Source organism: Hippocampus zosterae, chromosome 11, assembly GCF_025434085.1.
Source record: "Hippocampus zosterae strain Florida chromosome 11, ASM2543408v3, whole genome shotgun sequence".
In the NCBI taxonomy this organism is placed as follows: Eukaryota; Metazoa; Chordata; class Actinopteri; order Syngnathiformes; family Syngnathidae; genus Hippocampus; species Hippocampus zosterae.
This window is the reverse complement of record NC_067461.1, coordinates 6,467,345-6,490,209: the sequence shown is the minus strand read 5'-3', so window position 1 is coordinate 6,490,209 and position 22,865 is coordinate 6,467,345. Positions and strand designations below refer to the sequence as shown.

General features: G+C 40.0%; 1 protein-coding gene across 6 annotated transcripts in view; it reads right to left on the bottom strand.

The window, feature by feature from the left end:
• Positions 1-22,865, bottom strand: part of abch1 (ATP-binding cassette, sub-family H, member 1) — a 28,269-nt gene that overhangs the window by 1,766 nt on the left and 3,638 nt on the right. For 3 of the 6 annotated variants that reach the window (XM_052080170.1, XM_052080173.1, XM_052080174.1), the window contains exons 2-21: positions 22,005-22,150; positions 21,403-21,562; positions 21,175-21,329; positions 19,431-19,538; positions 18,319-18,412; positions 17,119-17,193; positions 16,640-16,820; positions 15,914-16,010; positions 15,680-15,848; positions 15,328-15,428; positions 14,210-14,280; positions 14,075-14,124; positions 13,380-13,436; positions 13,231-13,301; positions 13,033-13,121; positions 11,752-11,855; positions 11,501-11,660; positions 10,346-10,450; positions 3,952-4,058; positions 2,693-3,243 (exon numbers count right to left, since the gene is read on the bottom strand). In XM_052080170.1, coding sequence (XP_051936130.1) covers positions 3,229-3,243; positions 3,952-4,058; positions 10,346-10,450; positions 11,501-11,660; positions 11,752-11,855; positions 13,033-13,121; positions 13,231-13,301; positions 13,380-13,436; positions 14,075-14,124; positions 14,210-14,280; positions 15,328-15,428; positions 15,680-15,848; positions 15,914-16,010; positions 16,640-16,820; positions 17,119-17,193; positions 18,319-18,412; positions 19,431-19,538; positions 21,175-21,329; positions 21,403-21,562; positions 22,005-22,150 — 2,115 coding nt within the window. In that variant the 3' untranslated portion in view covers positions 2,693-3,228. Of the gene's footprint in view, positions 1-2,692; positions 3,244-3,951; positions 4,059-7,427; positions 9,657-10,345; positions 10,451-11,500; positions 11,661-11,751; positions 11,856-13,032; positions 13,122-13,230; positions 13,302-13,379; positions 13,437-14,074; positions 14,125-14,209; positions 14,281-15,327; positions 15,429-15,679; positions 15,849-15,913; positions 16,011-16,639; positions 16,821-17,118; positions 17,194-18,318; positions 18,413-19,430; positions 19,539-21,174; positions 21,330-21,402; positions 21,563-22,004; positions 22,151-22,865 lie in introns of those variants that run through there. The other 3 variants (XR_007964794.1, XR_007964793.1, XM_052080172.1) reach the window with 3 other exon arrangements.

Here is a 22,865-nt window from a genome sequence, read left to right as displayed (position 1 = left end):
TTAGCATATCACACAAAGCAGCAGCAGCAGCAGCAATTGTGCAGTGTGCACTGGGTTTTTACACGTTGATCTCAACATAATGTTGCATCAAGTCCTTAGAGTTCACTCCACGTGGCTTAAGGAAGCAAGAAAATGGAAGCATAACTTATCCTGGGATGGAAATAGTCCCAAGACGACGCTTCTCGCACTGTCTCAAGCCTCTTTTTTTTATTTTAAGATGTAATCCCCAAAGGTGGAGCGAGGACTTGTCCAACCTCTACGCATAATCTGCATTTGACGTATAGTTCTTTATCGTCACGCAGGAGAAGTCGTGAGACACAACTGCACAAGCCGGTATTATCCAGTACATGAGTTACATCAGAAAATGTGTGTATATGGTGTTCATCTAAAAATATGATTATGTTCGCAGTGGTGTCGACACATACAAATCGCAAAAAAAAGTATTTTTTTAATGTGAGTATGTTATCCGTTTACATGTGCTGCTCCACCGTTTGTGTGAAGAAAAAATCTGTCACGTTATAACATCACTACATCTATGCTATTCGCTCAACCGTCTATGGCGCTTCCCATTAACGTGTTAGCATAAGCGAGCAGCATTTGAGACAAAGTTCATTCATTCATTCATTCATTCATTCATTCATTCATCTTCCGAGCCGCTTGATCCTCACGAGGGTCGCGGGGGCTGCTGGAGCCTATCCCAGCTGTCTTCGGGCAGTAGGCGGGGGACACCCTGAACCGGTTGCCAGCCAATCGCAAGGCACACAGAGACAAACAACCATCCGCGGTTACACTCACACCTAGGGTCAATTTAGAGTGTTCAATCAGCCTGCCACGCATGTTTTTTGAATGTGGGAGGAAACCGGAGCACCCGGAGAAAACCCACGCAGGCCCGGGGGAGAACATGCAAACTCCACACAGGAAGGCCGGAGCCGGGATCGAATCCGCGACCTCTGCACTGTGAGGTCGACACGCTAACCACTGGCCCATTGGGCCGCCCAATTATAACAATAATTAAGTAACTAATAAGTAATAATTAAGTAATAATAAGTAACTATATTTATTATCATCATCATCATCAGAAGCTTTACAGCTGGATTCCTGACTAATATTTCATTTGCCGTTTAGAGTTGCCCTTTGCTTAATCCAAGACTATTCATGTTGTTTTTAATACTAAGAATGCCGTTTTCACCGCTAGTTTGATGTGTATACAATGAAGGCGTTATCTAATGTTGGGTGTGTGCGCATGTGTACACATATTACATAAGTCTACATTTCCGTGTCTTTGCTTTTTTTTTTTTAACCCAAATAAATAAATAAATTCCAGCATGGAAAAATGTATTCCGTTTAATTAGCAACACGCTGCAAAGATGATGAGAGAAAATGCGAAACAGATGTCGTCCCTACTAAACTGGCTCAAAGTCAGTTACACGTGTGTGTTTGTGTGTTGGAATTTTCCTGCTGTTGACGGCGACATCTGGAAGTGTTTCATCAATGAAGTGCTCGGCTATGACGTTTGACTCATCCCGTCGCCTTTTAATGGCAAAACAGACAATAAATACAACATGCTATACACTCGGTTAGACTTTGTGCGTGTGTGTGCATGTCATGTTATTTCATCGACTGTAATTGTGAAGTCATCGAAGCACAAGACCCACACGCATGATACCGACTATTTGGTCAGATGTTATTTCACCATCAGTGTTGATCTGTCTCACTGCCTTGAAATCATAATAATAATTTTAAAAAAGAGGCCCTGTAGTCCAGTGGTTAGCACGTCGGCTTCACAGTGCAGATGTACCGGGTTCGATTCCAGCTCCGGCCTCCCCGTGTGGAGTTTGCATGTTCTCCCCGGGCCTGCGTGGGTTTTCTCCGGATGGAGCCTTATCGTTCTGTTGGTGTTTCCTTGAGCGAAGCTCCATCTAGTGGAGGCATTGTATATTGCGTCTTACAATGCGGTGTGCCCAATGTTTGAAAAAAATTACAAAATAGGCCATTCATTGAAGGTGCGCCTCACAATCCAGTGCACCTTTTAGTGTGGAAAATACGGTAAGCCTTTCAGGGACAGCGGTCACAACAGTGGACGGCTTATCGTGTTACCATTATTGGTGAAATTGGGAAAATGAAGGGTTCGTGTATTAGCGCGTCAGCCTCTCAGTGCAAAGGTGCAGGGTTCGACGGCTCCGGCCTTCCTGTGTGGACTTTGCATGTTGTCCCCGTGCCTATGTGGGTTTTCTCCGGGTACTGTACTCTGGTTTCCTCCCACATTCCAAAAACATGTGTGGCAGGCTGATTGAACGCTCTAAATTGTCCCGAGGTGTGAGTGTGGGCGTGGATGGTTGTTCGTCTCTGTGTGCCCTGCGATTGGCTGGCAACAGATTCAGGGTGTCCCCCGCCTACTGCCCGGAGACAGCTGGGATAGGCTCCAGCACCCCCCGCGACCCTAGTGAGGATTGAGCGGTTCGGAAGATGAATGAATGAATGAATTTTAAAAAAGACATTAATATGAAAAAAAGAATATTTTAATTTAATAATAATAATACATCTTATTTATAAGCGCCTTTCAAGACACCCAAGGACACTTTAAGTGACAAAATGGACAGAAAAACTGAAAATTTAAAAAAACTGTTAATTGAAAAATAGAATAACAATGCAACGTAGAGCTCAAAATTAAATCAATGCAATTTTTTTTTTTTTTGGTTTATTGCCTCTGAACTGATGTCACGAGTCAAGAAAAAAACTATATGGAGCAAAGTGTGCTTTGTTGTCATTTGTATGTTGTTGTTTTGCATATTCAAATTTGTGTTATGAAAAATAAAATGGAGAATTATTGTCAGCTACGCAGTAACAAAAGTAGCAGCGGGCTGCTCTTTGTTCAAATTTGCAAAGCATAAAAATAGGTAATTACACTGCATGCACACACACACACGCGCACGCGCACACACACACACACACACACACACACACACACACACACACACAAACACACACACACACACACACTTAGCTCAAACCAGTCAGTGAAGTTCCAGAGGCGGTTGGGTCATCATCGGCATTGCGGTCGTCACGGCGACGAGGTACACAAGTGATGCAAGGGGCAAAGGATGATGTCATCGGACCCGTCTGTCACCCGCGGAGGAATAGGAGGACTGTGGCTGTTTCTGGTCGGCGTCGGCGGGAGCTTTGAGGGTCTTTGAATGTGGCACGAGCCAAGATTCTTCATCGTCACCGTCATCGTTTCGTAACCTGGAAGCACATGAAGGCAACCCAAGCGTAACGTTCTCTGATGATCTTCATTTTTAACCTATTTGTTCCGTGAAGGTGCATCCCAACTGTCTATTTTTCAGAGCTAAAAGACTAATTTATGTTGGAACAACTTTCAACTATATATTACTGACATTTATGGCAACAATATTTGTTAGCGCAACAAAGAAAGGACGTTTTTTGCTTCCAAGCATTTTTTTTTTGTTATATTTTAAAGCCGTCGGGACAATACAAGGGACAATGAGTTCAGTAACCTCGTTTTCTTTGGGGGGGGGGATGCAGCAAGCCAATTTTCACATAAACAAAATTGAAAATATTTTCTCATCTTGCCCAATTTAATGTTTTTTTTTTGGCCTTAAAATTTGGAGCGCTCAATTTTTTTTTACATTGTATAGGGAGGTAAAACGATACAACCTCAACATACTAATTAAGCAAATATTGATTGATAACTGCTCCAGATAATGTGTCCAACATCAAACTATTCCGTAGTACGAGTGCCGTTGTTTCATCTGTCACTATACATCACTGCCATAGATAGATGAACATAGACAACATCACATAGAAGAACGGTTGGGAATCGGTCTCTTACAGTAGAACACTTTGTACTTTGTAAGTAGACTCAGTCACACCACAGTGTCACGCTACAAGAACAGCTTCACACTGACTCTTACATAATGTGTGTGTGTGTACCTTTGTACAATGATGCATCGCAGTGCTTCGGAGGCGTAGGCCCGAGGCAGGGCCAGACTGAGGTAAGCGTACCGGGTAGAGAATACACTCCACAGGCCAGTTGATACCTGACATGACAAACATGTCGGGTAACATAAAACACAACAACATTGTAACTGAAAGCTCTCCTCTCACAACACGTGACATTTTTACAAGAAGGACATTTGGTAGGCTTCAGCAAGACGTGTTGTAAACAAAATAGACACCATGCCGCGCAAGCTCGCCTCTAAAGTGGTCCAAGATGGGGGACAAGGTTCAAAAGACAAACAAAATTATAGAGAAATGATAAATGGAATCTTGGGAAGTGACAGCTGGAATATTTTCATTTTTCAGAGGATAATGTTTGTTTTTGTTTTTTTTTCCAACCATTTCAGGTCCTTTCAAGCATTAAGTCAAATACATTGAGGATGAAGATGCAGGTTGTGTTTGTTTAAGAATATGGTGAAATCTGTTTTTCAAGAATGAAGTTATATATTTTTGGGGAAAAGGTGTCACGTTGCAAGGTGGTGGTGGATCCCAAGAAGGAGGCAAGAGAGAGCAGCGGGGTGTACTTGACAAATTGTATTAAAATATAGAGAAAACTAAATGTAGAACAAACAAAAGTCCAAAGTATCAAACAAAAAAATAAACATGACTGAAGCTAAAACATAACAGCGACCAAAACATGACTGAAACAAACCTGACTGCAGCAAACAATGCCGGGAGTCTTTTTAAAGTGGCACTAATTACACAATGACCAACAGGTGTGCAGTTGCAGGTGGAGCCCTACAGTGCCACCTGTTGGTCACAAACAGAATCATGACAAAAGGTAATGCAAAGTCTTTTTCAAGAATGAAGTCATACTTTTGACAATACATAGAATCGTTTTAGAATATGGTCACAGCTTTTCAAGAAGATATCATTTCGCATGGTTTACGTCAAATGGGTTGAACAATGAAGTCTTTTTTTTTTTTTCAAGAACTACGTTTTGAGAAGAGATTTTCTGAGATTGTATCTAGCGCACTCCGTAAACTCCAAAGTGCAGAGGCACTCGGTGGTGGACAGACAGCCGCGCGTCTCCCGTGACAACGTGCAAAAATAGAGGCCACACCAGCGACCGCTCAGTTGCCACAGCAATGGAGTATGTTGTCGTCGTGGTGATGCGGTCCAGGCAGGGAAACTAATTTATGGGGTGGGCAGACGGCCGCTTTGGACTTTAGCACCTTCATTAAAACACAACCTTTTTCTTTTTTGTCCAATTAGCTAAAGGCCTTCATTTTGTATTGATTCAAAGATCAGCGCTGGAAATCAACGAGTCATAATAAAGGAATATTAAGTAATTATTTTTTTAAATGGGGGGGGGTCGGATTTATTTTTTATATTTTTGAGAATCTTTTTTTTTTTATTTTTGAGAATCAAGTCATATTTTTAAGATTAGAGTTATAGTTTCAAGAATCTTTTTTTCAGGGGGTTAAAGTATTTTTTTTGAATAAAATCCAGAATAAAGAAAAACGTTTTTAAAAAAAGCATTTTTTGTGACTAAAGAATGAAGTCACGTTTTTTTCAAGATTAATGCCGAATAAAGTTATTTTTTTCAAGAATAAGGACACATTTTTCAAGAATAAAGCACATTTTCTCCCCCTTGTTTCTTTCAAGAATAATGACAAAATTAATCCACAACAACGTAGAATTTTTTTCGAGGGTAATATTGAATAAAGGTTGACTTTTTCAGGAATGAAGACAAATGAATCAGTCATAAAAAAGTATTATTATTTTTGGTTGACATGGGGAACAGGACTGATGATAAGAGGTGGAAATGAAAAGCTAACCTCTCTCTCTCTCTGTCTCTCTCTCTCAAAATGCATTTGGTTATGTGTTTATGAAAGCCACTTTTGAAAAATAAAACTGCTTGGCTTGTCTTTTAGGAAAAGATTGAGCATGCGATGCGTAAAGTCTCTCATGACTCAGGTACATTTGAAGGTGGGGGAAAAAAAAGTAATTGCTTTTGCAAATCATCAGCGTAAAAAGCGTCGGGATATTTGACGAGGTTGTAAAAATGGTAATGAGACGGCTGTGTAATAAGCCTTCTTTTTTCACAGCATTGACCTTCAACACAGGAGCCGTTTTCCTGTCAAAACACACGTGCGCATATTTCAGCAAAAATTTAATGTATATATACACACATACACACACACACACGAGTGTCATTTTCTTTTTAAAAAAAGTCAAACAAATATATTTTTTAAACAAAAAATGTCTCCTATTTTTCATTACTGTCAGATTTATTTTTAATCATCACATTTAATTGGAATATTTTTCATTTCATCAAAATTCATTTTGGATTCTTTGTATTTGAATTTAAAAGGCTTTCAGTATTCTTTTTTTTGCAATAAATTAATATTTCAAAAACATTTTTTCCTTGCAAATATTTTTCCAAGAAGATTTTTATAAGAATGGCTTTTTAAAATAAATTTGTCTACGTCATTGACAAAAATTTAATTTTTTAAATAACCCTTACTTTTAAAAAGAACAGTCGTATGTTTGAAAATAAACGTGTGCGTCACCTTTTTATATTCATTTCTCATAAGTTGCAATCATGTCCAATATGTTGTAAAAATGTATAGTGATGATATTCCGCTCTCTTGTGTTCGTAAGTCGAATTACAACATACTCAGAGTCTAACGTAGAGTGTTGATGTACAGGTATATAGTCTCATAATGAACTAAAAATGCTTTTATTGTGAAATTCAACATAAAATACCTCACTTTAACATCATTTTGAAAGCATATGTAATGACTGACGTGCACAATTGAAAGGCTTCTATTTTGAAATGCAACACCAGATCTTCCTGAAACTTACTGGTATGCATCCCTGGGCTTGTCCAGCAATGAATTCAAAGACGTTTTATTTTGGAATTCAAAGTTTGATATTATCGATGGATATCGTGGGATTTTTTTTCCACTTCAAAATCCTATGTGATGAGCTACAGAATTTAAAGGGCCTGTTTTCGAAATAGAACACTAGGGCTTCATGAAACTTCCTGACTGGAATCCTGGGCTAATCTCGTTCATTTCCGCCAGATGTGGCATGGTTGAGTGACAAGAGATATTAATATCACTCTGAATTCAAAAGTAATGACAGTATTGAATATCGACTAGAGAGGGCTTTTATTTTGGAATTCAGCGAAATTATCTCACCCACTCGAGTAATCGAGTGGGCTAACTCAATGTTTGCCATTTTTAAATTACGTGTAGAAAATATGAGTTTTCCGACGACTGAATGAAGGTGTAGTTCTAATCAGACCGATAGGGGGCAGTCCACTCTTGCACCTTGAACTTCTGAAACAATTAAAAACACTCTGTCACAAAATGATATAATATAAAATAACAGATTTTATTTGAAAATGAATACATAAATATGGCCACAAACAACAAAAGGTAGTACTGCATTTTTCAAATTTTTATTTTATTGTCATTGGAGTAAACAATCCATCATACAAACAACACCAAGCGTGATGGACGTTTGCATGTTCAAGATATGATGTCACAGGCCCAGATGTGGTCAGCTGACCCACAAATCGCATCCACTCTGTCCGGCAAAGTGGAACGACAGCAATAAAAGCAATACATTTGTGTGAAAAAAACAAAACAAAAAAAACAACAACATCAAAATATGACGTTACAATTTTACATCAGTTCACTTGATGAAAATACTGCATGATCATAAACTTATGTCCCACATGTATCGTCAGCATACATTCTTCCACTTTGGACTGCCTAGGTTGCCTCTATGCACCATGATTGGGGGGGGGGGGCAATCACAAGATGCATGGAGAACATTATTGAATGGATAAGTTGAAAGATATATGCACGATTTATAAAATAGTTCATTTTCATCCTAAAATAAGAATTCAGTCACATTTTGATTTGGTGATTGTGTCTTATTGACCAAATAGAAATACAATGTGAATGTACAACAATGATTATTTTAATAATATTTTTATTAATATATAATAAATAATAATATTTATGATTTTGCTGCTGTCATGTTTGTTTGTGGCTGTTGGTATGCTACGGTCATGTTTGTTTCAGTCATGTTTTTGTTATTGATGTGAACTGTTTTGTTAAGCGCTTTGTTACTTTGGATTTGTTTTGTTTTCGTGACTTTGTTTTGGATTTAGTTTTCTGTGTGTTTTATCAATACAATGCTTTTTTTGGGGTCCACCACCACCTCGCAAACTTGACAGAATGACCTGGACCCCGCAGGTAATAAGGACTGGTCCCTCTTCTACCATGTGCCTGACGGAGCGCGTCTGCGGCCGACACCCTTTTCCCTTTCAGGCAGCGCTGGTGATGCGGCTGTCCCGTTTTCGTCTCGTCAAGCCACGTCTATGGTGGGCCGAGCCCCGTCCGCATCTACGTTGAGCCGAGGCTCGTCACGACTCTGTTCGAGCTGAGTCACATTCACGTCGACGACGAGCCGTGCCACGTACACGCCCACGTCAGGCCGAGCCCCCGTTCACGTCCGGCTGTCCCATGTCCCCCGTTACGTCGAGCTCCGTCCACGTCAGGCCACGCCCAGCCAAAGGATTGCCGTCGCTTTTGTTCCTGTTCTCTGACGAGGCGAAGGTCGCCGTCGCTTTCAGTTCCCGTTCCCCGGCAAGGCAAGCCTTCTGGACAACTTTGGGACCTTGAGGGAGGGGTACTGTCATGATTCGGTTTGGGACCAGCAGGTGGCACTGTAGGGCTCCCCCTGCAGCTGCACACCTGTTGGTCATTGTTGCTGTTTGCTACTGTCATGTTCGTTTGTTTTCTGTTTCTTTGCTGCTGTCAGGTTTGTTTCGGTCATGTTTTGGTCACGGTTCTGTTTTAGCTTCAGTTGCTATTTTTGTTTGCTACTTTGGACTATGATTGTTTTTGGATTTTGTTTTCTCTGTGTTTTATCAATACACTTCTTCAAGTACACCCTGCTCCTCCCTCCTGCCTGATTTTTGGGGTCCACCACGCAACATGACAACATCCTCGCTTTCAAAAATTAATCCATATTATCAATAATTTAATCAAATCTTGGCAAGAGCTGTGTAGCGTTTTGTCGTTGACGTTTTAAAGACTAAGGACAGAAAATCCTTAGGTTAGATATATTTGAATATACATTACTAAATGTGTCCATATTTTTTAACTCGATGACAGCAATATTATTTTGTGTTGTTGTTTTTTTGGGGTGAATTGATGATGGAGTGTTTTCTGAATAGCAGTGAGTTTGGAATTGGATTCCGCCCAGCCATATATTTTACAATAAATGAATTAAGCCTTTTTTTTTAATCAGATGAATGGCTAAAAGAACATAGGGAAATATGAATAAATACAGTTTTATAAAATAACACCCAAGTAAGTGAATACAACAACATTCCAGGACTTTGGATCATTTAAATACTCATAGGGGCTGGAACAACAAATGATGGCGGCCATACTTTACGCAGCCCTCATGTACAGTAAAAGCACCTACATACAGTACATCGTCCTTTTCCATGTGCAGCACATCCAGCCATTCTTTATGTGTGTGTGAGTGTGTAATAGGTGTTCACTTTCTGATTTTCAAGATGAGGGTTGCCACGATGATGAAGAACGTGTTCCAGGCCAGAGTGACAACAAAGCCTCGCCAAACCATCATGTAAGTCAGATCCCAACCTGATGGGACACGCACGAGATGGAAAAACCTCAGCAACATGGTGTAAAGAAGCCCATTTACCCATTTTTTGTATGACACAGTATTTATATATATATTTTATTAGCTATAGCAAATCATTCTTTTTAGGGTTTAGAACTTTTTGTGTGGAAAAAAAATACAAGAATGAGGTAATTTGTTTCAAATATATATATATATTTTTTTGGGGGGGGGAACGTTTTTTATTTCATGAAAAAAGTTATTTATTGAGGAATAAAGTGAAATTCTTAAAGAATAAAGTAATATTTTCAGGATTTTTTTCATGAATAAAGTTATTTTTGTTAACATATACATTATTTTCACGAATGGAATCGGGGGTGTGCTGCAGCCTATCCCGGCTGTCTTCAGGCTTTAAAGTGGGGTACACCCTGAACTGGTTGGCAGCCAATCACAGGGCACACATAGACGAACAACCATCCGCGCTCACACTCACACCTGGACAATTTAGAGCGTTCACCTGCCCTGCATGCTTTTGGAATGTCGGAAGAAACCAGAACACCCGGAGAAAACCCACACAGGCACGGGGGAGAACATGTTAACTTCACACAGGATGGCCAGAGCCGGAATCGAACCTGTGTGTGTGTGTGTGTGTGTGTGTGTGTGTGTGTGTGTGTGTGTGTGTGTGTGTGTGTGTGTGTGTGTATGTGTGTACCTCTGTACATGATGCATCTCAGTGCTTCGGAGGCATAGGTCTGAGGTAGGGCCAGGCTGAGGTAGCGTAGAGGGTAGGGGATACACTCCACGGGCCAGATGATACCTGACATGACAAACATGTTGGGTGACCTTTGTCACATCCCGGCTCGATTACTGCAACGCCCTGTACTTTGGAGTCAGCCAGTCCTCCATCAAGCGCCTTCAGCTGGTACAGAATGCCGCTGCTCGCCTCTTGACTGGTACTCGTAAGAGGGAGCATATAACTCCTACTTTGGCATCCCTTCACTGGCTCCCCATTCATTTTAGAATTATTTTTAAGATCCTCCTCTTTGTTTTCAAATCTCTGAATAATCTCGCGCCACCTTACCTCTCTGAGCTCATACGCCCCTACACCCCTGCCCGGCGCCTCAGGTCTGTGGACCAGTCTTTGCTAGACGTACCAAGAACTAAACTGAGGCTCAGAGGGGATCGAGCCTTTTCTGTTGCTGGTCCATCTCTCTGGAATGACCTCCCACTGAACATTCGGCAAGCCTCCTCGCTGCCCATCTTTAAATCCCTCCTCAAAACTCACTTGTATTCTTTGGCGTTTGACTCAGCATGACTTAGATTTGCTATTGTTTTTACTGCTTGGTGCTTTCTACCGCCTTATTACTTATTACTTATTACTGATTCGTCTTACTGTTTATTGTATATGTTAAATCGCTCCATGTACAGCACTTTGTATGCAGCGATGGCTGTTTGAAAGTGCTCTATGAATACTGTTGACTTGACTTGAAACTTTCAGCAACACAAGTTGTAGACAAAGACACCAATTATGGCAGAGAATTAAAATACAGTCATCCATTTTGGATAATTTGAAGAATGGTTGGATGGATAAAAATATATTATGGTTTCCTCAGAAATTTTTCAAGAATCCATTTTCAAGATTTCATTTATATATATATATATATATATATATATATATATATAATAAAAATATATATTTTTTTATGAATAGGGATGTATTTTTCTCCAGAATAAAGTTGTATTTTTTTTTGTCCAAAAATAGTATTAAAAAAAACATTCAAAGGCTATGAGTGATATTCCTACATAGGTATACTCTTGGAGAATTAACTAATGTGTCTAAAAGAATGTTCAGTTGCGTGTGGCTTACCGCTCAGGATGAGGTTGGGGTAGAAGAGTCCGAGCGCGGCCTGGTTAGCGTTTTGCTCGTCGTCGATGGCGGCGGAGATGACGAGGCCAAAGGAGATGCCGGTGATGCCCTGCAGCACGATCAGCAACACGATCAAAACCAGGGAGCCTTCATTTGGCATCTGCACACAGACAAAAGCGGGAAACTCTTTTAACCTTTTCAGGGACATGAAAATATGAAACATATTTGTAGCGTGTGGTGTTATCCGGCACCTTGAAGACGAGCAGGACAAAGAGCAGCATGAGGATGATCTGAACGCTGATGATGAGCAGCTGGGAGAAAAGGTGAGCCAGCATCGTCTCCAGCGAGCTCACACCTGAAAAATGCACAGCATTAGAGGACTGAAATCATATTTCTATAAATCGGCCAAAATGTCAAAAATGTGCTTCGGTGTATTAAAGTATTGTTGAAATGTCATCTATGATAACAGCATTTGACATATATCACAGTTGCAATAGATGGATTTATTATTTTATATACCGTATACATATATTTTTGCCCTTTAATGTTTATCTCTTCAAATGCTAGTGATGAAAGTATTATTGAGTGATGATCGTCTCGATATTTCTTGTTTCTGATTGTACTTCATAGTAAGATAAAAAGGATACGATACATTGTGATACTGACAACAACGCAAATGATGGCTTGAATTATTTAACGTTCAAGCTGGATAACAAATTCTGCGGAGTGATTGAAATCAACTGATATTGTATCCTAAGAGAAAATGCATCACCTGTGATAGATGGCTTTATTAATTTTTGCTTTAGTGTATTAAAATACTTAAATGACAATACAGTATCGCCTTTTGACACAAGTATCGAGACTGCAACATGAAAAAAAAGATCCATCGTGTTATTGATGAAACAACACCTGCAATAAACAACTTTATTATTATTAGTTTTGCTCTTCCCTTCAAATCCTATACATCAAAGTATTGTTGACCGATGATATGAGTATCGATACTCTAGCATGAGAAAACGAGAAAAACATGATATCGAGGATACAGCACTTGAAGTAAACGGCTTGAATTATTTTGGTTTTAAATGTTTATCCCTTCAAACCTATCGCTCAAAGTATCATTGACCGATAATTTCAGTATCGATACTGTATCATGAGCAAACGATACATCACGATATCGATGATAGGTCACTTTACTTTTAATGATGATCACTCCAATTACCGAACTTATTATTTTTAATTTAAGTAGCGCTGACTGATGAACATGGACATTTGGCACCTGTGATTTGATTTTGTATCACAAGATGCAAATGATACCATCAGGATATTGAAGTCAAGAGCAACTGATGTCTTAGTATCATACTGCATGGCTTCAGTGGTTGTCCCTTGAAATGCTTCTTATTAAAGCACTGTAGATTGATTGACACATACATATACGGCTAACTATACAATCCACCCCAATAGACAGTTTTGATTATTATTACATTTTTTGGGGAGGTTTGCAGGTACTTTATGAACAGTGTGGAAGTTGTTACCTGCAACCCAGCAGCGGTCCAGAAGACCCTCTTTCTTCTCCAGGACAAAAGAGAGGGCGGTCAGTCCCAAGGCCAAGTAGAAGGCAATGCTGTAAAATGACAACATAAAAAATAGAATTTTAGCATTGTCCATTTGTATCGAGCTCGCTTCCCTTTTGTGTTATGTATCAGTGTTAAGCGATTCAACATTTAACGGACCTGAGAACAGCGCCCGGCATCACAAATGTCGTAAAGTCTGCGTTGTGGCTGCCATAAATGGCCTCTTCAAACTAAAGAGCAGTGGGAATGAGTGTTAGAAAAGATGTTGTCGTCGTGCTACACGAATGCAATCGTGTCTTGTTCATCACCTTTATGGGCAAGGAATACATGTAGGCCATGCTGCCCAGCTTGCTCTCCACAAAAGCCTGTATAAGAAACATATTGTTAAACGAAGGGAAGAGCAGTGCCATCTACTGGACAAAATCATAACTCATAATGGAAAACCAATAGGATTATAGGATTAATTAAAGAGCAATTAAGGGAATATAAATGTTGAATCAAAAACAGGCATTTTCCACATGATTTTTTTTTTGGTCATTCGTGACATGTTTTTTTTTTTTTGTGTGTAGCGTGGTCATTTTTGGCTAGTTAAAAGGGGCAGATATGAGCCCATAAAGTGGTTTGAAAATGGTGGTTCACTGCAATTGTATTAAAATTAAAGTAGTTATTACCTCATATATTTTAAAAAATATGAGATAGTTTTAAAAATTACAAAAGGATTTAAAGTGACTTGTTATCATAATCAAATCTGCAGTGTTTTTAACAATTTAAATTACAGGAAAAATTAAACATGAAATCCGCACAAAACTACCAAAAAAAATAATAAAAAGATCTGGGATGTTCTTTAAATTAAACTAGTTGAAAAAAAATCCTTGGATGAGACTGTATTAATACAGTGGCTGGGGAGTGTCTGTATGTATTTTTATGTGGTGTCAAATGAGGATTTATGAAGAACGATGATCAACTTTCTGACTTCTTTTGAACAAGTAAAAAGTATCTTCACCTGAAAGGCCTCGTACAATTTTTGCTGCAGCATCAAGGCAATTTGGTGGTCTGAAAACACAAAATATCTTTTTTTTTTTTAAACCTTCCACCATCTCAACAGATTGCATAGTAAAATGTAGAGCCAAGTACTTACTGGTCTGGTCCAGCCAGACGTGCACTGAACCTGCATCCATCACCTCCCTGGACACGTTCTTCATGAACATCCTGCAAAAAACACCAAGATTCTTCATAGTGCAGATGTTTACATTCAAATAATGTGTGTAAGGGGGATATCAAAAATTCACACAACTCTGTTTAGAAACAGGAAGTAAAAATAAACAACGAAATAATGTCGTGTGATTGCACAAAAGAAAGTGGTAGAGCGTTTTTCCTCCTATTGGAAGGCTCCTTCACACCTATTGTTACACCTTCGGCATGCTACGTGTGCAGCATATATGCAACACTGCTTTTGTTGCCAAATCCTGTCACAAGACCTTATGAGTCTGCCCTGCAGCTAGAATTCCGTCAAGTGTGATACTTTGGCATTTTGCGGCCGCGTTCTCTGGTGTGGCGGCGTTCTCGTGACGCACGAGTTTGAGAGGATCGCAAGTAAACTGCACAATGACACAACAAGATGCTGAGTCAGGCAACAAACTAAACGCTGCTGCTTGCTTTTTTTGGGAGGGGTGGGGGGTTGCCAAGGAAACATATGTACTCAAAGGCTTGATTATACAATGATGCCTCGACTTACAAGGAACTCAATTACCAACGTCGGCTAGCTTAATGCTAACACATAATGCAAAACATGCTATACGGGCTAATAAATGTAGCAATTTTGTCACAATAACAAACCTGTAAGAGACTTGTTAGTAGAAGCAACAAACTGGAGACAGAGACAATAATACTCATGGGAACATATTCTTTATCCTCTGCAAAAAATGATGAACATCATTGCAACTCAGTGAAGGTCTTTTGTGTTTCATCACCAAATATAGTGTATGTATTGCGTGTCCGTGTGTATGTACTATACTGTCCCCTGAAGGACATTTCCACTACAAAAAAAGCAGCACAATGCCTGTGGAATGAGCATGTTTCATGTCGTGTTGTGATGTTGTTTTGTCGATAAAGAAATGTGAAATATATTGCTCTAGTATTTGTGGGGTGTAATTCTGGAGTGGATAATTTTTCATTATTGTTAATGTGAGGAAGGACACAGGACTAATGATACCGATTTCAATCAGTGTGTGTAAATAGAGTCCGGACGGTGTGTACCTATTCATTAGGGAACGGCTGAAGTCCTTGCGAAAGCCAATGATGCCCCAGTACTTTCCATCATAGATCCCTTCGAAAGCCTCCGCATGAGACAAGCTGACCTGTCAAATCAGACAACAGCACGTTAGATACCAAATGTGAAATTTGGTACTTTAATTTGCTTTTGGGGGGGATTTGGATGCCATGTGGCAGTAGTGATAAAAGCCGTAACTGGTGTCAAATGAGTATGATACATCTTCACTACAAGACAAACATCATCTTATGTCGGGGAGGAGCTAATTTTTGGCCTGGGTCGTCTATAGAATTTACAGAGTCTGCTGCTGCATGCGTGTACGTCCACTTGAAATGGTACCTGCTCCACACTGTTGTTGTCCAAAAAGGAGAGCAGCGAGTGACCGAAAGCGAGTGGGGAGGTGTCATTGTTGACCACGGCAACTTGGATTCCCTTTGGGTCTCCTCCGACGCACAAACAGATGAGAGACATCTGGATGACGGGCAGCAGGAACTGGAAACACAAGGAGCTGCAAAGGACCACGTAAGTTAGAAATGGTGACAAATGGGCTGACTTCCTGTGGTGGCGACGTACCCCGGCATCCTCCTCATCCGCAGCAGGTTTTTGATTGTGAGGGCGCCAATGTTCCTCAACTTGGGAAACACGTGTCTGAGTCGCACCTTCCAGTCCACTATGAAATCGTAATCATTCAGCAATAAGGAGTCACATGAGGCTCAAGTGTTAACCATAATGTATGGAAAGGTGTTGGAGCATTCACAGTGGTACCTTGATATACGAGTTCCCCCCAAAAATTCTAAAACAAATAAAGCTTGCTTCAAACTGTTTACAGCCACTCCCAGTTGACGATTACCCTCAAACTAAGCTTAAAAGTAAATCATTAAATTACGTTATGTCGTAAACCAAACCGCATAACTTTGCGTGACAAAAGTAAGTTAGCTTAATGCTAACACATAATGAAAAACGCCATAGGCAGGCTGAGGAACTTAGCATTGATGTTGCAGAAGTTTTCACCCTTTGAGGCGGTATCTCACTGACCGTCAAAAGTTTGCAAGTGTGAGGGTTCATTCAAAATCGCAAACAGCCGCAAAGACGTTCGCTAAGAATTTTAATGGTCTCAAACAGTTTTTCATGACGCAAAGAACTTTTCAAACATGTTCAAAATATCGAATAACTGCTCTATTAGCACTGCATAAAATGTGTTCAAGGTTTGACTAGAGTCAAATCATGTAACTGGAGTCCGCCAACGCTGACATTTTGCTTTACTCGACACAAACAACAACATTCCTGCTGAATCCACACCTGTATGGCTGACGACTTCCTCGGTGGCTTTGGCTACGTTGGCAAGAATGGGTCGGCTCTCGTCCCGCCCGCTCTCGAACGACTGGCTTTTCCCCAACCCATCGTCTTGGGAACCGGAGCTCCGCTTAACACACGTCTGGTCTGAGGTTTCGCACAGCTGCAGAAAGGCGTGCTCCAAAGTCTAAAATAGGATACACACAATGGAGCAGTACACAAATTTAAAAAATGATGATCAGCTATTACTAGCTTGAACAAGTAAGACTGTTGAAATAATGATTCACTTAAAAAGCTACCGCACAAGAAAAATACATATTGTACCTTAAAGATTAAATGTAAATTGCACTTAACAAAATGCTATACACTGGCTTAAAAAAAAAAACACGCTTGTGCAACAATCAATTCCGTGATTTTGCATACTACCTATCAGGGATCACTTTCTAGTCCTCATAATCAGCCCTGGGTAGCGACTTGCAACTCACGGTGGAGCCTTGCTGCTTCATGACTGCTTCTGGAGTTCCTTCAGCCAGCAAGCGGCCGTTCCTCATCAGGCCAACCTGGACGAAGAGAATAAAGATTCTACTCAGCGTTTCGTTTTGCTTTCAATCACATTGTGCCGAACCACATAATCTTGCTTTTGGAAAGTCCATTAGCTTAATGCTAATGCACATGAAAAATGCCGCAGACTGGCTAACAAAACTAGCATAACTGTTTTTGGAGTTATTTAAGCAATGGACATTTGAACACCAGTGGTGACGCAACACAGACGGATCATAGAACAATACTCATAGGCGTATTTAATGTACACTCAGCAAATCCAAGACGACATGTATGCACGGATGTTGTGACCGCCTTTCTCTTCGCAAGCATTTACCTGACATCGATGCTCGTGTTAAGTCACAAAAACAATACCAGCCATCCGACTGGTTTGACCGGCCAACTCATGCCTCCTTCATTGAAATGAGTCATTGGTTTTATTTTGTCGTTGTTGTGATGGAAAAACAAGCATGATTTTGTGTCTATGCATGTGTGTTTGTTTGTTTTTTTGTTTTCCTATAAAAGATTACAACATTGTTCTCCAGTAACAGCTTCGAGGGACACCAGAGTGTATTATTTCCAGTCCTTCTGTTTCTTTTTGCAAGGTGGTGGTTATCATGAATGACCAGCAAGGCGCAATCACATTAATTGCAGGACACAGAAATTGTTTTCATTCCGTAGGTTATTTCGAGCCATTGTGGTTATTTTTTGTGTTAACTTGTTGATTTAGTGGTAGGTGATTTTTTTTTGGTGAAGCTGACTTTTGACTGCTGATATTTTCTAGCTATGTGGTCTATGTTTTTTTAAAAAAATGCAGACCCCCTCACCAACCCCACATGAGCCCAGACAATCGCTAAGTAGTGTTGTGTGTTATTTCTACTTAATCTTTCTGAACTGCCTGAACCAAACACAGAGTCACACTGACTCTGCATCAGATTTCGTACACGAAGCTCAACGCTGGCCGTTATCTGAAGAACTCTAAAGAGTAACTTTATGACTGCAAATACTTCAATTTTGAAGGATTAACCGGTTCACAAAGGAATTATTCCGGATAGCCGCAGGTCACATGCTAAGCTAGTTATTGTATATTTTAACACAAGTGGAAATGTTGTGTTGTGTTTTTTTTTTTCGAATAATTTCCTCACCACATTGGCTTGTCCGGCTTCCTCGATGTAGTGGGTGGTGATGATGACCGACATTTTCCCCGTTTTGACGATGTCCACCAGATGCTTCCAAATCCTGGAAAAAGGAAAAAAGTGAGAATCAACCCACTGGATGAAGAAAACTTTATTACTAAACTGTAGTTATTTTCCCCCTAATATAGTGGTACCTGGGATGCCAGGATGATGCTCGGGAATAGCCAATGGCAGAGCAACTATAAGTATGTTGCGTTCAGGAAACTCGGAGCTGCGACTAACAGCCCATTCTGTAATTTCACCTTTCGTACCTTGAAATTTCTTTCGTAACAAGAGGCAATATTTTCCTGTTGAGGCGTTTCGCAACTTGAAAATTTCATACGACGAGACGTTCGGAAGTAGAGGTACCACTGTGGTGTATTTTACCTTTCGTATCTTGAAATTTCTTTCGTAACAAGAGGCAATTTTTTTTCCCGTTGAGGCGTTTCGTAACTTGAAAATTTTGAATGAAGAGACGTTTGAAAGTAGAGCTACCACTGTGGTGAATTTGTGATGATGCTATATCGCTATTATTGTGTCATGAGTGCACGTTCGACATGCTCATTATTCATTCAGCTATGTATGGATCATGTAGCAATCCAATTATATCTGAAAGCACCATTCACTGAAAATGGACAGATGGACAGACAGACAGAGAGACAGCTGGATAGCTGACTATGCAAGTCCAAATAAAAGATTATAAACTGCTCCACCTCACAGCGAACGGTTGCTGTCAAGGGCCGTAGGGTTTTTCACTTTCAACCAGACTCAAGTCGTTGCTTGTAAACGGACATGTATGAGGGTCCACGTTGTACGAGTGATGATATTTCAAAGTAGAAGCCAACCAGCGTGCCGCATCGAGCTCGGGGGAGCATGTCAGATTTCATGTTTTCCTTTACTCTCGGTTGGAGAAGCAACAAGGAACTAATAGTACCATGCTTGCACGCAGCTCCATTTATCCTGCGGGCATCCGGTTACACTTACCGGGTACTCAGAGTGCTTGCATCCATGAATTGCAAATGGATGAGTATGAATGGCACTTAGAATGTAGAGAAGAGATAAAGTCATTTGTATATACGTACTTTTTCCTGAGCACTGGGTCCACGCCCACTGTGGGTTCATCAAGGATGAGCAGCTTGGGCTTCTGGAGCAGCGCCGCCGCCAGAGAAACCCTTCGCTTCTGGCCGCCACTGCAACATCAACACAAACGCATGGTTCACTTTTTTTTCCCTTGAGTACAATAAAGAAATAAAGCCATCTTTGGAAAAATGAAGTTATTCTCCAAGAAATAATGTGTGCTCTGAACATATTCTGGAATAAAACTGATTTTTTGAGTGTATTTTTTTTAAATAGAATAAAGCAATTTTTTCAAGGATCAAGTCAGATTATTAGGCCAATTTTTTTCAAATATTTTTATAAATATTATGAACATTTTAAAATTGTACATTTTGAGAATTCATGTGCATATTCTTTTCCACATGACATTTTTTGAGTTTTTTTTCAAGGGAAAAAATAATAAGTAATGTATTTCAATTATAAGTGATACTTTTTTCAGAATACAAGAGTTAATTCAAACGTTTTTTAAAAAGAACAAAGTAATATTTCTCAATAATAATCTAGTGAGAATAAATGTTTTTTTTAAATACAGCAATGTTGTTTTCCAGAACCCAATATTGTTTCACGAATAAAGGCAATTTTTTTCAAGAAAGGAAGTCTATTTTTTTTCCAAATTTTTTTAAGACTAAATCAAAAAAGACCATTTTACATCCTTGTAATTTCGTTTTTTATTTGATTGAAATAAACCTCCTAAATTACATTCACATAGCTACAATGCTGAAACATGACTACGGCTTCAACGTCACATGCGACATGAATATTACATGGTGCGCGAATGAAGCTGCTTTCTTTGGAGAACAAAGCTCTTATGTAAGTTATCAGAGCTGTATAGAGGGCCATTAAGGCCATTAGGCCATTATGCATACGATAGTATAGTACAGACCTTCAGCCACACCTTATGGTTACGCTTCCTGTACAGTGCACAGTAGTATCTTGATTATTTTATTTTAGTGCTTTGACTTGCTAACAAAAATAGAGACAGAAATGCTAGATGGCGGCAGCAAACTCCACAACGAGCAGCAGCAGTTTGGCTAACAATGAATAATTCTTCTAAAAAGTGCTTGTTTCAGTTTATTGTTACTTCCAGTTGAAGTTTACTGTATAACTAAAAATGAAACTGTGAGAATTGTGTATTTAACCAAACCACATAACTTCTTTGGATGAACGTCTGCTAGCTTAATGCTGATACCAAATTGAACAAAATTGAAGCTAATGCAGCTAGCTTTGATGCTATGGAATACATGTCGACAGGCAATAAAACAATACTTAAATATATATTACCCGGTAGTTATCCTTTGTGAAAAATGACTAATATTACTGCAGTTTAGTGAGTACTTGCGACCGTCTTTTTCCTTTTATATCTGTGTGTATACATCATACTGCCCACTGGTGGCCAAGGCAGACACAACAGTAGAAGCTACACAATACCCGAGATGCACAAATTATTTAGGAATTATTTAGTTTCTATTTAATTATGTTATTTTGATATGATTTTATGAGGTACGACATTTTACAGTGATATTTTTGTAATTAAACAAACACAAACACAAACTTGTGTTTCTGTTTTATAGAGACTGGATCGGATTAATGCTATTTTCATTCATCTCAATGGGAAAAGTTCAGTTGAGATGTTTCGTATTATTTTACATGAGTTATTTCATTAAGGCCAAATTAAATTTGACAGTCAAGGCATTTTTTTTTTTTTTTTACCTGAGATTGCGAACCACACGGTCCTTCTGCGGCAGATCCAATAACTCAATGAGCTCGTTGATGCGGTCCTGGGTTTCCCTCGACTTCAGCCCATGGATTCGTCCGTAGAAGGTGAGCGTGTTGCCGATGGTGAACTCGTTGTACAAGGCCAGCTCCTACATGACGCAACATGTGACTCACGAAGCATTTTGAAAAAAAAATGCATTTTTCAAGGCATCCCAGGCTTACTTGGGGCATATATCCCACCATCCTGCCCGGCACGCCGTGGCCAGGGAATGCCGGCGGCTTTCCCAGCACACCGATGTAACCCCGAGAGATGCTCAGAGTTCCCACGATGCATTTCAGCATGGTGGTCTTGCCGCAGCCGCTGGGGCCCAGGAGGCCGTAGCTGCCAAGATAGAAATCAAACAACCCAAAATGTCACATTTATCACATCTCCAGTTGTTATTGGTGTTGTTGTTTGTTTGTTTTTTTTCACCAAATAAAGTCTGATTACTTTGAGAGGGAAAATATGCAACAGCGTTGGTTACTCTGGAAGAGTGCTCTTAAAGCTCCATGTACAAGCACTTTGTATGCAGCGATGGCTGTTTGAAAGTGCTCTATAAATACTGTTGACTTGACTTGACTTAAAGTCAACAGATCATGACTGCGTGAGCTAAATGGGTGACGGCAACCAGGATAAAATAACAATCCCGGACAGTCGTCGTAGGACTGTTGACACGAGTATGACGACTATGATGAGTATGAGAGTCGCATACTATTGCCACTGAGGCAAGACTGAATACATTTATTGCCATTATTATGAGAGTATTTTTATATTTTGGACTCACATTTGTCCCTGTGGCACGGTGAGGTTGAGGTTGTTGAGAACTTGCAGTTTTCCATACGAGCGGCAAACATCCCGACAGTGAATGGCGGGGCCTACCAGCGTGGGTGTTAGCGACGCCTCCGGATCATCCGTCATGTTGTTTTGTTTCTGGAAATAAGCGGGAGTGGTTGTCAATCACACAATTTCAGCATTATTTTGTCTTTATTTTGCATGATGGTAGAACAAAGAGGAGAACTGTGAGGACATCAGAGACATGCCACATGGCAACATTCCGCCTAGTTAGCTAAGAGGGATGGGTGTCAGGTGTTCAACTTCATACCACATGCGGCTCTGATACGAAACCCCAGAGGTCGGAAATTGTCGCCTCGAATTTGCTTCACTTCAATGTAATATTCTTAAACACGTTTCAGAGAAGAGACCGAACAAGTCAACCAGTAAACAAGCTACCTAGCGAGGTCACCCAATAAGCTAATTTTTGTCATGAGTGTAGGGAGATAGTTTTGCTTTATACAGCGTCAACACAACTTCGACATCAGTGCTGAAGAAGAGTTCACATGTCATCGTTTGATGAAACGTGAAAAGTTGAAGCGATAACGCTACCCAGATTTGTGTTGCTTTATTGTTGGAATCAGATTTATGACTTACTGACTTGTGTTTACGCAACTCTTGTTGATCGCAGTACCGTATTTTCCACACTAAAAGGCATGCTGGATTATGAGGCGCACAGTCAATGAATGGCCTATTTTGTAATTTTTTTCAAACATTGGGCACACCGCATTGTAAGACGCAATCTACAATGCCTCCACTAGATGGAGCTTCGCTCAAGGAAACACCAACAGAATGATCAGATGTCAGTAAAACA